General features: G+C 43.0%; 2 protein-coding genes across 2 annotated transcripts; both read left to right on the top strand.

Moving 5' to 3' along the window:
* Positions 1-1,033: 1,033 nt before the first annotated feature.
* On the top strand, positions 1,034-4,401 carry LOC123926589. Its single transcript, XM_045980542.1, has 3 exons — positions 1,034-1,323; positions 1,850-2,951; positions 4,381-4,401. The coding sequence occupies exons 1-3, from the start codon at positions 1,277-1,279 to the stop codon at positions 4,399-4,401; spliced, it is 1,170 nt and encodes a 389-aa protein (XP_045836498.1). The 5' UTR covers positions 1,034-1,276.
* A 1,445-nt stretch (positions 4,402-5,846) lies between these two features.
* Positions 5,847-15,228, top strand: LOC123926588. The gene is made up of 2 exons (XM_045980541.1): positions 5,847-12,519; positions 15,197-15,228. The coding sequence occupies exons 1-2, from the start codon at positions 5,865-5,867 to the stop codon at positions 15,226-15,228; spliced, it is 6,687 nt and encodes a 2,228-aa protein (XP_045836497.1). The 5' UTR covers positions 5,847-5,864.
* Positions 15,229-16,566: the final 1,338 nt, after the last annotated feature.

The raw sequence follows: 16,566 nt of genomic DNA, 5'->3' as shown, positions 1-16,566 counted from the left end.
ACATCTGTTTTGCCATTAATGTGAATTCCCAGAATACAGGGGTCATATTTATCTTTGTAGTCCTAGCACCCAACCTAATGCCTAGAACTTAGTAAGCACTCATTAAATGATCTATGAATACATGAATGGGGTGCCAGTTGTGCTGTGGTTATGGACACCAACTGTATCAATATTTGTGTCTGTGAGAGGAAATGTGCTCTTGATTCTCTAACCTAGAACATTTTCTGATTTTATTTTTTTCTCTTTGTGCCTCTCTAGACTTCAAAGCAGCGTAAATTGAAAAAGATCCAGAAACTCACAGGTCAGAAAGATCCTATCCTTTATTCTTCAGCTCAAGGCTAATGACAAATCAACTGTGGGTCTGCTTTAAAACTCCAGACTTTAATAACAGTTTGAGGGAGGGAATTTGAGACAGATTATGTAAACGAAAGAAATGTGCTTATTCTTTCTAGCATCTCCAAAGATGCTAGATTCTTTTTAGCAACTTCCAAAGAGATGTAAACAGATTGATAATTCTTCCTATGCTTCTTTTCCCCATGCTCTCTTTCCTAATTTTCCTTTCGTGTAGAACTCAAAGCATCAGGAAAGAAATTTGGTGAGATTAATGTTTGGTGCAGGAAGTTCCGATAACTTTTTCCCCTGTCATAGGCACTGGGTAGACTCTGTTGGGGGGAAAAACATGTGTTATGAACTTTGATTCCCCTACTCCAACTCCCTACTCGCATGACTGTTCCTGCGCTTTCCAACAGCTTAATCTACTACATGGTGAAGGCAGCAGAGTAGAGTTCAAAATATAAAAACTTGAGACTTGGGTTAAGTCTGAGCTCTACCACTAATTAACTTAATGATCCTAGGCATGATTTCACCTTTGTTGTCTTATCTGTAAAACACCGGGGTGGAACAAGGTAGAGGTGGTATCAACAATTAGGGTGCTAAAAGCTTCTTTACCTCTGTTCCCAGCTTCCCAGTGGGAAGAAAAACTTAGGATGAGCTGCTCGGAAGCTACTTGGACACAGTGAGTAGAGTTGACCTTCACTATCTATTCCTCCTCTCTTCAGCTTACTCTACTGATAAACTCTGTATGAGTTAGGAGAAAGGTACCTAGTACTGTTTTACTTCCCTCACAATGATAGCTGTTCCTTTTCTAAGTTAAGTCACTATTCTTATTGGTTTCCTTACTAGTACTTTAATATCACTTCAGTGACATTGACCTACTCTTGTGTCCAGCTTTTCAGGTCTCCCTATAGGATGGGCCCAGGAGTATGTACTCTGGTCCATGGACAGAAGTCTTCATCAGATCTTCCAACATCTGGAATGTGCAAGGTCAGGGAAGGTCATTTCTGGGGGGAGGTTGGGTGGTGGAAGTTTTTGTTTTTGTCTTAGGTAAACTCTACCCACAATGTGGGGGTTGAATTCTTGAGACCAAGAATTGCATGCTCTACCAGCTGAGCTAGCCAGGTGCCCCAAAGGTGGTAGAACTTTTAAGAGGGAGGGAGGAAGAGACCAAAGAAGGGAGGTAGTAGAGAGGGAAAGAGGGAGGGGAAAAGAGAGGGAAAAGAGAGATTGTTAGGTGGTGGCTTATTTACTTAGTTTTGGCAGTGGGGATAAATTCTGGGTCCAAAGGTTTTAGTCCATGGATCATTTCTGATTGGAATGGAGACCCATACCGTCCTCTCCTCCTGGTAGAGGAATTCTTCACACAAGTAATTGATATTGGGGAAAACAATCTCTTTTGTTGTTATTGTTCTCCCTCGGGCCAAAATATTTCACATTTGAAATAGCCGTTACCTTTCCCTTTTCCTACTTTTTCCAGCCTCAAAGCAAATGGAAACTTTTCTTTATTTCTTAGATCAAGTCTTAAGAAATTATGTTTGCCTGAATCACAGGATGTGATTTCTTCCTCCACCTCCTCTGTGCTTGTGGCTCAGAAGCCTGTTTTACCCTGTTGTGGCTGTAAGAAGGCAAAACATTCTACTAAGGACAGCAGCTCCTTTGGATCATTATGCAACAACTCCTGCCTGTCCCACCTTCCCGTCTTTTCTGAAGGAACAACCTGGCAACTCCGGAGCCATAGTTTACCTATTTTACCCAAAACCCAGTCTTCCATGTTCAGGAACAAAGGCACACCCCTGCCTCCTTTTCAGCTCTCAGAGTTTGGGAAATCAAAACTTTTACAGAATTTGGCAGCTCTTTCACCCTTAAGATCCCAAAACTCTTTTATCAACTCTATGTTTGAATCCCCAGATCTCCGCCAACAAGAAAAAACAAAGAATGGGGGAGAGAGCAAGAGTCATTTGACATTGGATCATGGGCCAGATTTTATTTTCACCAAGGCAAGACCACGATTCTCGGGGTGGGCTCCAATCCGGCTTTCTCCTTTAGCTAGGTGGGAGTTAGAGGGACATATGGCTTGGAAGGTTTATACTTTGAGGGAACAAGCAGTGCCTCTGCCTGTGAGGGAATCATGGGGAATGCTGAATTATTTAATTGAGGCACAAGGAGGAGTTCCTGAACCAGAGAAACCTCAAATCCAGGTATCTGTGCCCATTCATCAAAGCACTGAACAAAGTCTCTACAATAAATTCCCAAACTGTCCATCATTTCAGCTCCATGTGAATATTGGAGTGGAATCTGGATTAAATAGAACAGAAACAAAAATTTCACAGTCACTTATCCCAGGTAAGCAGTCACCACTTGGGGATGGCCCCCAAATCCTTACATCCAGGCCCTTAGTTACATCATTGGGCACTCCACTTCCCAAAAATTTAGGAGCTGACATAATTCCAGAGAAAACCACTGGACTGCAGAAGGAGCCAAAACATGTCCTAGAACTTAATATAGAACAGAGGGTCATAGGTCGTCTGGAAAAAAGGATTCAGCAGCATAAGTCCCACATGACTAATGTGGAATTGACCCCAAGTCTACCATGTCAAGTTACAGATAGTATAAAGGTAACTCCTTTAGCTTTACTTCAAGTCATGGATTCGATGGGGATGATCCCAGAATCACATTCAGAAGTGATAGAATCTGTAGGTTTGTTCCCACAGCCACCAGCCAAAGTTGGGAAACCAATGGAAACCACAAAAAAAGTGAGTGTAAGCACTAAACCATCATATCAAGTCACTGAACCAGTGGAGGTAACACCAAGTGCTCAGCATCGAGTTATGGAATCAAAGATGACCTCCAGACCAGTGAATCAAGTCACAGATAATGTGACGGTAACTCCTGCAGCATTGCTTCAAGTCACAGATTCTATGGGGATGATTAATGAATCACATCCACATATCATAAAACCAGTGGGAAAAACCCCAAGAACACCATCCCAAGCCATGAAATCAGGGGAAATAGCCACATCATTGGACCATAAAGTTATACCATCAGGAAAGATGCATCCAAAGGCAAAATATACAGTTGTGGAAACTGTGGAAATGACTTTTGGGCCACATCCTAAAGTTACTGAATCAGTGAATATAACCTTAAATCCAGAAAGTCAAATCACAGGACCATTGAAGATTCCTCCAGGGCCAATATGTCAAAATACAAGATCACTGGAAATGATCTCCAGTCCATCGCATCAAGTTACTGATTACACGAAAGTTACTCCAGTGGCACAATTACAAGCTATGGATTTCATGGGAATAATTCCACCAGCACCGCCACATGTTATAGAATCTGGAGATTCACAGTCTGAAATTGCAACTTTGGCCCCAGGAGCAACTCAACCAGTCGGTTTGACATCTTCTAGCTGTCCTCCTACTATTGGTCCACCTGGAGTTGTAGGATCTGTGGGTTTACCTCCAAAGCCACCACTTAAAATCACAGAATCAGTAGGGATGATTCCAATGCCATCACATCAATCCATACACTCTTTAAAGGTAACCCCAGCAGCACTGGGGTCACCCATGGGAATGATCATAACACCACAATCACAAGTTGTAGAAACTCAGGATTTGACCTCAAGGCCAGTATCTCAAGTCAGGAAACCTCTGGAGTTGACTCCTGGGTCACGGATTCAAGTGCAAGACTCTGTGGAGATGACTCCACAACCATATGTTCAAGGCACAAAAACTACAGCATTAACCCCAGGGCTACCTCATCAGGTCATGGAATCTCCACGTTTGACCCCAAGGCATCAAATCTTAGAATCTTCAGAGATGTGTCCAAGGCAAAGCCATCAAATTATGGAAACTATGGGGTTGGCTTCTGACCCCATAATCAGAAATCTGGCTGAGCCAAAACAGTCACATCATCAAATAATGGAACATTTAGGGACAGTCCCAAGATCACTGGGTCAAAGAGCACCATCTAAGGAAATGAGCCAAGAGCCACTGCATCAAGTCACAGAATCTGCAGTAATGACCACTACATCTCTACTTCCAGGTGCAGAATATCTGGGGGTGAAGCCAATGCCACAAGTTAAGACTGTGGATTCTATGAAGTTATCCCCAGGATTGCAGAATGTAAAATCTATAGACGTAACTCCAGGTTCGGTCCCACAGATGGTAAAATATGGACAGCCGATCCCAACTGTGAGCCCTATAGAACTGGCCCCAGAACTTCAACTGCAGACTGTAAAATCTAATGAGTTGGCACCTATTTCACAGCTGGAAAGTGGGAATTCTGTGCAGTTAGCCCCAGGGTCTCAGCTTCAAGGTGTGAAATCTATTCATTTGAACCTAGGAACACAACAACAAAGTGGAAAATCTGCTGAGTTAGCCCAGGCACCACACTTGCAAAATAGGAAATCGCTAGATTTGACCCACAATTCACAGTTGCAAGGTCTGGAATATGTTCATTTGGCCCTCCCACCGAAGTTTTCAGATACAAAAGCTGTGGAGTTGATCCTAAGACCACCACAGGAAGATAAGAAATCTATGGAGTTTGCCTCAAAGCCATGGTTACCAGATGAAAGATCTAAGGAGACAGCCCCAGTACTATTGCTTAAAGATGTGAAATTTCCTCAAATGGCAGAATGTAGAAATGTGATTCCTGAAACACAGGTGGAAAGTATGAAATATGAGGAGCCAAGCTCAGGGGCACACATTCAAGCAGTAAACTCTGTAGAGCTGAACCTCAAGCCAAATCATCAAGCCACAGAACCTGAAGGATTAACCCCATGGCACCAAGCTTTGGAATCTTCAGGAATGATCACAGAGCCAGGATATCAAGGAGCAGAAGTAGAGTTGACTTCCAACCCTTGTCACCACAGGAAAGAATCTATGGAGTTGACACAACCATCTTTAAGAAGTACTCCAGGGCCATTGAACCAGACTTCAGAATGTATGCAGGCAAACTCAGTGCCGTTCCAAGATGCTCTTGAGACAATGCTCCAAGGCGTAAAAGCCCTGGAGACTCGAATGCCTCAACACATAATACAAGAATCTCCAGCGTTAGTACCAGGATCAGAGATGCAAGGAATAAATCCAGAAGTGTTGAACCCAGAGTCCCAAAGTATGACGTTTGTTCACCTGAATCTAGGACCATATTCAGAATTTAGGAACTATAAGAAGTTGACCTCAGAACCTGAATTTCAAGGTATGAAATCTGTGCCACTGACCCCAGAACCACAGCCCCAAAGTACAAAACCTGACGGGTTAGCTCTAGGTCCATTAATGCATGGCAATACAGCTGTGGATTTAACTGTACCACTGGAAGTATCTAAGAGGTTGATTCCTGAAACACGCTTACATGTTGAATCGAGGAAACTAAGCGTGGAACCACATTTACTAGCAAAGACATCTTTGGGTCCAACTTCTAGACCAAGGCATCAAGACACAGCCTCTGTAAAGTTAGCTTCTGAGACCCGGCCACAAGAGGAGGAATCTGTGAAGTTAATCCCACAGCAAGTCACAGGAACTCCTGCGATGATGCCCAGGCCATGTTTTCAGAATTTTTCAGAGATGACTCTGGGGCCAGGCCATCAAGACACAGAAACTGCACAGCTGTTTTCTGGGACTTTGCGCCAAGTGGCATTAACACCAAAACCAACAGGTCAAGTTATAGAATCTACGGGAATGACTCTAAAGCCACACCTTCAAGTTACTGAGCCTTCAGAGGTACCCCTAAGGTCAGAATACGAAAACACAGAACCTTATGGGTTGGCATTGTCTCAAGTTGAAAATATCCAGGAGACAATGCCAGTACCACCATATTCAGTAAAAGGATCCCTGGAATTGACTTTGGGACCACAAATGCAATATGAGAAATCAGAGCCACTAATGCAAAATTTGAAATCTGTGAAGTTAACCCCTGTGTCATCCCCAGTAGTGGTGGGATCTAAGCAATTTATCACAGGACCAAAACGACATGTTCCGGAGTTGACCCCAGAGCCACAGTTCCAGGGAGTAAAGTCTATGCAGCTGCATCCAGAGCCACAATTACAAGACGTGGAATATGTTAATTTAATCCAACAGCCAGCTACTACTGGAATGGTAGAATCTGAGAAGCTGGTACAAGAACCAATACTACAACATATAATATCAGAGGAATTGACTAAGGCGGCACAGCTTCAGGATGTGAAATTGATCCCAGGGCCACATTTGCAAAGTGTCAGATTTTCAAATTTACCTCCAGGACCACCTTTTCAAGGAGAAAAGCCTGTAGATTTCATCTCAGAGTCCCCACATCATAGTGTGAAATCTGATGCACTGACCCCAGGTTCCCCAGTGCAAAAAATCAAATTGTCAGACTTTACCCCAGGGCTAAAGCATCAAAGTGTTATGTCCGTACAATTGTCTCCAGAACCAGAAACTCAAGGTATGAAATCTGTGGAACAAAACTCAGGACCACGCTTGCAAGATGTCAGATTTTCTGATCTGACCTTAGAACCAAAGCATCAAGGTTTGAAACATGTGCAATGTATACCGGGAACACAGGTTCAAGATATACAATCCTTGGGATTTGTAACAGAATCACCTTTGCCATTAAGCCAAGGGCTCTTGAGTGAAAATATGAAAACTCTTCCGTCTATTGAAGGATCACAGTTTCACAGCACGCAGTCTATGAAGTTGACCTCAGAACTACAGTTTCAAGGTGTGCAGTCTCAGGAACTGCACCTAGGGCCAAGGCAGCAAGATGTCAAATTTTCTGAATTGACTTCAGGGCCAAAACTTCAAGCTGTCAAATTTGGGGAGCAAACCCCAGGATCAGTGTTTAATGGTGTAAATTCTGTGGAGATGACTCCAGAATTAGCATTTCAAGATTCTAAATTAGCAAAGACATCTCCAAGGCTTCAAGATATAAAACAGGTGGGGCTTACCCCAGGGCCATGGTTACAAGATGTCAAATTTTGTGATCGGACATCAGGAACGCAACCTCAAGGTGTGAAAACTTCAGAGTTAAACTCAGGGCCACAACTACAACATGTGAAATTTTTTGAGTTGACCCCAAACCCAAAGATGCAAGGAGTAAGATCTGTGGGGTTGTCCCCAGGACCTCAAAAGCAAGTGGTCAAGCCTGATATGCTAGTACCAGAGACACAGTTTCAAGGTGTAAAAAATTTAGGGAGGGACCAAATGTCCAACTTGGAAGGTAACATTTCTTATCGAATTGTCTCTCAGCCAGAGAAACCAGATGCAATATCTATGGGGTTGACTCCTGAGTTACAGTTGCCAAGTGTAAACTATTCTGAGTTGGCTAGAAGAACAAAGTTACAAGGTATAAAATCTTCTGAATTGATCCGAGGGCCAGGTGTGGGGGGTATGAAACCAATGGAGCTGACCCCAGACTCAAAACTTCAAGGTGTAAAATCTGAGTTGTTGACCTCGGAGCTGAAAGATGTGAAATCTGTGGTCTTAACTACAGGACAGGGTCCAAAAGGTACGAAATCTACTTTGCCAACCCCTAGTCCACAGCTGGAAGGTGAGAAATCTATGGAGATAACTGCAGTGCCATGGATAGACTATGTCAAACCTGTGAAAAGTACCAAAGATACCAAGCTTCAAGGTACAGCTTCTGACTTGATTCTGCATGCAAGAATTCAAGACTCCAAAGCTGTGGAGTTGGTCCAAAGAACACAAATGCAAGATGTGCAAACTGTGGAATTGAAAATTGAAAGTGAGAAATCTGTGCCTTTTGCACCAGGGCCATTACTCCAAGGGTCTGAACTGCAAGGTGTGAAACCCAAGGAACTGACTTTAGAGCCACAAATCCAAGAGAGTAAATTTGTCGACAGTACCCCGTGTTTCAAGCATCAAAGTTTAAAATCTGTAGAGGAAACTCCAGATTCAGAGCCGCAATGTGTACAATCTGTAAAGTGGACCCCAAGGCTAAACAAGCAGGAAGTAAAATCTGTGAAAGTGACCAGAAGATCAAAGTCTCAAGGAGTAAAAACTATGGATTTTGCCCCAAGGCAACAGTTTCAAGAGACAGCACTCATGAATTTAACTTCTGGGCCAGAACAGGATGGCACGATATCTGTAATCTCACCAAAGCAGCAATGTGTGAATTCAGAGCAGGTGAAGAGAGGGGCTATGTCGGACGATAAGCTGTCTTTGGAGTTACTTCCAGAGCTAAAATTTAAAGGTAAAAAACTAGTAGACCTCAATTTTGAGTTACAGTTTAAAAGTATGAAATCAGACTTGACTCCAGAATCAAATATTCAAGGTTTAAAACCTAAAGAATTCAAGCCTGATCCACTTGAACCACAGTTGCAAAGCATAAAGTCTCCTAAGTTGACCCCAGGGTCACCACTGCACCAAATTGAAGTCTCAGAGTTTGCTTCAGAGCCACAGCTTTGTGTAAAAACCGTTGAGTTAAAACAAGAGCCACTGCTTGAAAGTATGAGATGCATTCAGTGGATACCAGGACCTAAGTTCCAAGCTGTGAAATCTGTAGAGTTAAATCTCAGGTCACAGTCTCAAGGTGTTAAATCCCTAGGGTTGAGATCTTTGACACAGTTAAGAGATGTGAAGTCATCTGAATTGACTCTAGGGTCAAAAACTCAAGGTGCGACATATACAGAGTTCAACCTTGGGCCACAGTTGCAGAACATGAAAATCCCTGGGGTGCTCCCAGGAACACAGCTGCACAAAGGGAAGCTTTTGGCATCAACCTCAGAGCCACAGCTTCGAGATGTAAAAACTACTGAGCTCAAAAAAGAGCCACAGCTGGAAAGAATGAGGTGTATCCAGTGGATACCAGGACCTGATTTCCAAGGTGTGAAGTCTATAGGGTTACAGTCTCAAGGTGTCAAGTCTCTAGGGTTGAAACCTTTGATACAGTTAAGAGATAGAAAGTCATCTGCGTTAACTCCAAGGCCAAAGCTCCAAGATACGCAATCTTCAGCATCACTCCAGGAACATAAGCTTCAGGACTGTGATTTGACACCTTGTCTACAGGTTAGAAGTGTGAAATCATGTGAGCTGACTTCAGGGTCAAAGCTCTGTGATATAAAATTTATGCCACTGAAATCTAGGCTTTGCATGCATGATGGGAAATCTAAATTGACTGCAAAATCAAAGCTTCAAGAAGCGAAACCCTTACATTCATCCCCAGGAGCACAGCTTCAACGTGTGAAGTCTCTGGTGCTTATGGAAGATTCACAGCTTCCTGGTGTGAAATCTGGCGTATTAAGCCAAAGGTCACAATTACAAAGCAATACAACTATAGAATTGAACTCCCCACTACACTTGACAAGCATGAAGTCATCTGAATTGACTCTTCAGACAAAGCTTCAAGGTGTGAAATCTGAGAATTTCAACTCTGGGTCACAGTGGCATGATCTAAAACCTTCTAAGTTGTCACCTGAGGTAAAGTCCCAAGATAAGACATTTACTGAGTTAAATCCAAGTTCACAGTTGAAAGGTATAACATTTTCTACATTGATCACAGGGACAAAGATTCAAGGTACCAAATGTACAGATTTCAACCTTGGGCCATTGTTACAACATGTGAATTCTTCTGAAAGGACCTCAAAGACAAAGCTTCAAAATGTAAAACATAAAGAAAGCTGCCCCAGTCCCCAGGTGCAAGTTGTGAAATCTTCTGACCTGACCCTTGGATCAAAGCTTCAAAATGTGCAATTGGTGTTCAACCCTGACCCACAGTTTCAAGGAGTGAAAAGTTCTAAATCAATTTCAGAAACAAAGATTCAAGATATGGAGTCTGTGAATGTCAAACCTGGGCCACAGCTGAGACGTGTGAAATCTTCTGAATTGATACAGGGGACAAAGCTTCAAAAAGTGAAGTCTGTGGATTTCAAGTCAGGCCCACAGTTGGAAGATGGGGCATCTTCTAGATTGGTCATGGGTATAAAGCTTCAAGATGTAAAATCTCTGAATTTTAAGTCTGGACCACACTTGAAGGATGTGATATCTTCACAACTGATCCCAAGGGAAAAGCTTCCAGGTGTGAAATCTGCAGAACTGAAAGCTAATCCAAAGTTACAAGGTGAGAAATCTTCTGATTTGATCCTGGAGAGGAAGTTTTCAGGTGTGAAAGCAGGCCCACAGTTACAAGATGTGAAATGTTCTGAGTTGATCATGGGTATAAAGCTTCAAGATAAAAAATCAGCAGGGTTTGGTTCTAGATCACACTTGCAAGGTATGAGATCTTCTGAAGTGATCCCAGGGTCAAAACTTCAAGAAGGGAAACCCTCTGAGTTCAACCACGGTCCAAAGCTACAAGGTGGGAAATCTGATTTAATTCAGATGAGGAAGCTTCAAGGTGTGAAATCTGTGGAGTTCAACCCTGGACCTCAGAGACAAGGTGAGAAATCTGACTTGATGCTAGAGTGCAGACTCCAAGATTTGAAATCTGTTGAGTTAAAACCTGTTCTGCAGTTACAAGGTGTACCATCTTCTGAGTTAACGCCAAAAACAAAGCTTCAAAATGGAGAACATGTGGAGCTCCTTACCAGACCCACGTGGCAAGACATGAAACCTCTTGAATTGACTCTAGGTGCAAAGACCCAAGATGTGAAATCTTTGGGGTTTGAGTCAGTCCCACAGTTACAAAATAGGAAATTGCCTATGTCGACACCAGGATCACACATTCAAGCCCTGAAATCTCTGAAATTCAGCCCTGGGGCGAAGTTGCAAGGTGCAAAATCTCCTGAGTCTGTAAAGCTTCAAATAATGAACACCACAAAGGTCAACCATGACCTAGAACTCCAGGTCACAAAACCCTCTGAGTTAGCTTTGGAATCAAAGATTTGCAATGTGATATCTTCCGAGTTCAATGCTGGGAAGCCGCGGCAAGAAGAGAAGTCTTTTAAGTTGAAACCATGGCCAGAGCTTCAAAGTGTGAAATTTGTGGTATACAACCCTGGACTACATTTGCAACATATAAAATCTTCAGAATTGTGCAAAGAGACAAAGCCCCAAGATGTGAAATCTAAGGAATCCAATCCTGAGCAACAGTGGCAAGATGTTAAATCTTCTGAGTTATGCCAGGGATCAAGGCCTCAAGGTATGTCATCTTTCAAGTTCAATCCTGGGCCACAGTTACAAGAGATAAAACCCGAGTTGTGCACAGACAGGAAGCTTCCATATGAGCAATTTCTGGAAACGAAGCATCAGCCTAAATTACAAGGTGGGAAATCCTCTGAATTTAATCTAGCCCCACAGCTTCAGTGTATAAATGTTAGGCCATTCAGTACTGGACCACAACTGAACAGGGTAAAATCTGAGTTGAATTCTGGATCAGAGTCTCGAGGTATAAAATCCCAGGTGTTCTGCCCTGGGCCACCTTTGCAAGATGTGAATTCTTCTGCATTTATTTCAAAACCAAAACTTCAGTGTGTAAATTCTGTTGGATGCAAATCTGAGCCACCCTTGCAAGGTATAAACCCTTCTGAATTAACTTCAGTTTCAAAACGTCAAGGTACAAAGTCTTCTGAGTTGAGTTCAGAGATCCCAAGGGAGACGACTATGGTGTTCAACCTTGATCCACCTTCGCAAGATTTGAAATCTGAATTGATTCCAGGGTCAAAGTTTCTTGCTATAGCACCTATGGAATGCGACCCTGAGCCACAGATGAAGTGTATAAATTCTTCTAAGTTGAATCCAGAGCCAAAATTACAATGTGCAAATTCTATGGGGTGCAAACCTGGGCCACCTTTGCAAGGCGTACAGTACTTTGAATTGATTCCAGGGACAAAATGTCAAGGTACAGGATCTCAGGTGAATCCGGGATCCAAGAATCCAAGTGAGACATCTATGGTGTTCAGCGCTGAACCACATGTACAAGAGTTAAAATCCGAATTGATTCCAGGGTCAAAGTTTCTTGCTGTAGCACCCATGGAACGCAACCCTGGGCCACAGATGAAGTGTGTAAATTCTTTTGAGTTGGATCCAGAGCCAAAGTTACAATGTGCTAATTCTATGGGGTCTGAACTCGGGCCACCTTTGCAAGGTATACAATCTTTTGAGTTGACTTCAGGGGTTAAATGTCAAGGTATGGGATCTTTTGATTTGAATCTGGGGTCAGAAGTTCTAGGTATGAAATCTCTTATGTTCAACCCTGTGCAACATTTACAAAATGTGAAACATGAATTTAGTCCAGGGACAAAGTTTCAAGGTATAACATCACAAGAATTAAACTGTGGCCCACAGCTGCAAGGCGTGAATTCTTCTGATTTGAATTTTGGGTCAGAACTTCAATGCATAAATGCTATAAAGTTTAATCCAGACCCACAGATGCAAGGCATGAAACCCTCTGAATTGAATCCTACGTCAGAATATCAAGGTACAAAATCTATTCTGTTCAACGCTGGACCACATTTGCAAGGTGTGAAAGCTTCTGAGTTAATTCCAGGGACAAAGTTTCCAGAAATACAGTTTTTGGAGAACCACTGTGGGTCACAGCAACAAGTTATGCACCCAGTGTTCACTTTAGGCTCTTCACTGCATGGCAGGAAATCTGTGTTATTTTTACCAAAGCCACTGCTTGAAGATGTAAGGTCTGTGAAGATGAACAAAGAGCCAGTGTCTTGTGGTGGAAATTCTGTGAAACTGGCTTCAGGCTCTAAGCTGCAGGACTTGAAGTGTGAGATGTTTGCACTAGAGCCATGTTTTACAAAAGTGAAATCTGTGGAGTTAAATCCAGGGCCACATCCTCAAGGTATGAATTCTGGGGAGCTGCCCTCACACCTCAGGCAGCATAGTGAGAGATCTGTGGTGTTTGCACCAAAGTTGTGTTTTCAAGATGTGAAATCTCTGGAGTTGAAACCAGGGCCACAACCTCAAGATGTGAATTCGAAGGATTTGATTTCTTGCCTCGGGCAGAAATCTGTGGTGTTTGAATCAGAGCCATGTTCTCAAGATGTGACATCTTTGAAGTCAAACCTACAGCTACAGCCTCAAGGTGCTAATTCTTCAGGGTTTCCATCATGCCTAAGGTCCCCAAGTGTTAATTCTGAGGTCTTTGCACCGGAACTATGTTTTCAAGATGGGAAATCTGTAGAGTTGACACCAGGGTCCCAACAGCAAGGTATGAATTGCCAAGAGCTGACTTCAGGATGGCACGGTATGAAATCAATAGTGTTGGCACCAGAGCCAACTAAGAAGTTCATACCAGGACCCATGTTGAGTAGTGTTAAATTTTCAAATTTGTCTCCAGAATCACAACGACAGGGTGAGAAACCTTTGGAGTTTCCTCCAGAAGCAAAGTTGCAAAGTATAAAACATGTGAAATTGTCTTCAGCATCTCTGCAACAAGATATAAAATCTGTAGAGTTACTATCGGGGTCACTGCTTCAAAGAACAAAATCTGAGGAACTAACTCCAAAGAGGAGCTATCAAATCACAGACTCCTCTGAGATAATCCCTAGGCCAGGGCATCAATTTGTAGAAGGTGCAGAGATGATCCCAACACCAAAGCCTCAAGTCCCTAAATCTGTGAATTTGGTGATCCCAACACCAAAGCATCAAGTCTCCAAGTCTGTAAATTTGATTTCAGTACCAGTTTATCATACCACAGAAAGGTTGGCACATCAAGGCAATGAAACTGTAGAAAACTCTATGGGGTTGACCCCAAAGTCAACAAGTAAAACCATGGAATCTCCAGGAATGCCTCTAAGGCTAGATCTTCAAGTACCAGAATCTGATGATCTGACTCACGTGCTAAGGAATCAAGGCTCTGAATCCTTGGAATTAACCTTAAAGAAAATCCCAGAAACACTAGAGTTGCTCTCTCAGTCATGGCCTCAAGTTAAGGACTTGGGGGAATCACATACAAGGTCAGTGCAGGAAGTTACAGGATCTGAAGAGATGGCACCAAAGCCCAAGCATCACACTACAGAAACTATGGGGTTGACCTCCAAGGCAAGGCCAACAGAGAAGGAACTCCTTGGCATGACCCCAAAGCCAATAAGTAAAACCACTGGATATACAGAGAGCGCTCCAAGGCCCAATCCTCCCTTTGTGGAGGTGATCTCCAAGAAAAGACTGCGAAGGGAAGAATCAGAAGCACTGACTACAAAGTCATTACATCACGTCCCAGAATCTTCAGAGATGACACCAAGGCTAAGATATCGAGTTCCGGAATCTGTGGCTTCAACCTCTAAGCAATGGCTTCAAAGGGGGGACTCTTTAGATTTGTCCCCAAGGCAAAGAGGTCAAGTTACAGGACATGCAGAATCTGTAGAGCTCACATCTGAGACATGGCAGCAAGGGGATGGACCAATGGGGCTGACACAGTCACAGAATCAAAGTATGAAATATTCACAGATAGCTCCAGGACTACAGGGTCAAATTACAGAGTTTATGAGGATTAGTCCAAAGCCGCTAGATCAAGTCACAGGATCTACAAAGACACAGCTTCAAGCTGCTCAACCAATAGGAATAACCTCAGTAAGCCCCCCCAAGTTTGTTGAATATGGGAAAGTGACTCCTGGGCCACCACTTCAGGTTGTAACTTCTGTAGCATTAACACCAGGGGGAACCTCTCAAATGGTAGACTTCGTTAAACTGACTCCAAAAGTACAAGATGTGAGACCTTCCGAGTCTACCTCAGGGCTATGGTTGCAAAGTGTAAAATCAAAGGAATTAACCACAGAGCCAAGCCACCAAATTTTGGATATAACGAAGTCCACAGGGTTTCAAATTGTAAAGACTGTGTTAATCCCAGGGCCACCACTTCAAACTGTAAATTCTGAGGAATTAGCACCACTACCAATTCCTCAGATTGTAGAACCACTAGGAGTCTCCTTAGGATCAGCTACTGAAGTAATAGATTGTTTGGATTTCTTCCCAAGGCCACACCTTCAAGAAATGGAAGAACCTGTAGAACTAACTCTGAGGCCAAATACTGAAGAGAAATCTTCAGAATCACTCTCACAGCTAGCATTTACTTTGCAGGAATCTACAGTGTTCACTCATGAACAAGGGCTTCAGGCTGGGAAAGTAATGGGGATAAATATAGGGCCTCCTCAAATCATGCAATGTGAGGATTTGAATCTAGTACAGGTATATCAGAAGAGGGCATCTGAGGATTTTATTTCAACAGAGGAGTTACAAATAGGGAATTATTTCTCTAGATTTCTACAGAACTCCTCAAACTCGCTCATCTCAAGCTCTGCCGAAGCATCTGAATTAGGAAGCCTTTGTGATTTGGAGATGCCAGAAGTGTCAGGGGCCTTGGATATAAAAAACTTTGGGACAGATATTTTGCAGTCTGAAGAATACTTTCTAGACTCTGCTATGATACAAACTTCAACCCTTCCCTTGTCTCTTCACAATCAACCCTCTGATAAGACAGCTAACATTGTAGAAACCCCACATTTTGAGATCCCAGGAGTGGGTGTCATATCTAAGAGGACTGATAAGAAGCCGGTGGGGAAGCTAGAGAATTCACTCCAGCGCCTATCCCAACATCCACTGCAAAGCTGGAGATCACCATCTAGGACCTTCCAGTCAGGATCAGGAACTCAAAGAGGCCTTAACTGGTCTGTCTTGAGCAGACAACAGAATGTCTGGGAGAATCACTCCTGGAGACAGCGACTACCCAGAAGATATCTCTCCAATATGCTAGTGTTAGGGAATGTCTTGGGCACCACTATGGAAAGGAACCTTTGTTCTCAAACACCTTTAACGGGAAGAGCCACTGCAGATATCTGTCAATCTATTCAGAATTTATTTGGGGTTCCTGCGGAACTGATGCAACTTTCCAAGAGTCTGCTAGAGAAGAGTCGAAGTATTATTTCTCGGACTTCAGTGTCCAGAAACTACATTCAGAGACACACTTCATATCATGGTCACGAACAAAGAATAGCCTTAAGGATGTGGACACGTAGCTCCATGTCCTCCATAATACAGCAATACTCTGGGGCTAGCGCAAAAATAAAGAAAAGTTCGAAGCTTAGTGATATATCCCAGGAAGTCATTCAGCACGTGCCTGTTTCGTGTACAGAGGGCCAGCCTCCTGTCCCAGTAAATTTAGAGTCTTCCTTCCATACACTTTTCACTAGGAAAGATTCTGTTCCAATGGAAGAGAGTGAGAACTCACAGAGTTCACAGACAAGGATTTTTGAGTCCCAACACTGTCTCGAGCCAAGTTATCTTCCCCAGGCCAAGACTGACTTGTCAGAACAGTTCCAGTTGCTACAAGATCTGAAGCTAAAAGTAG

This window comes from Meles meles, chromosome 16 (genome assembly GCF_922984935.1).
Source record: "Meles meles chromosome 16, mMelMel3.1 paternal haplotype, whole genome shotgun sequence".
Lineage (NCBI taxonomy): Eukaryota > Metazoa > Chordata > Mammalia > Carnivora > Mustelidae > Meles > Meles meles.
Note: the sequence above shows the minus strand (reverse complement) of the source record. Positions and strands in the feature narration are given on the sequence as shown.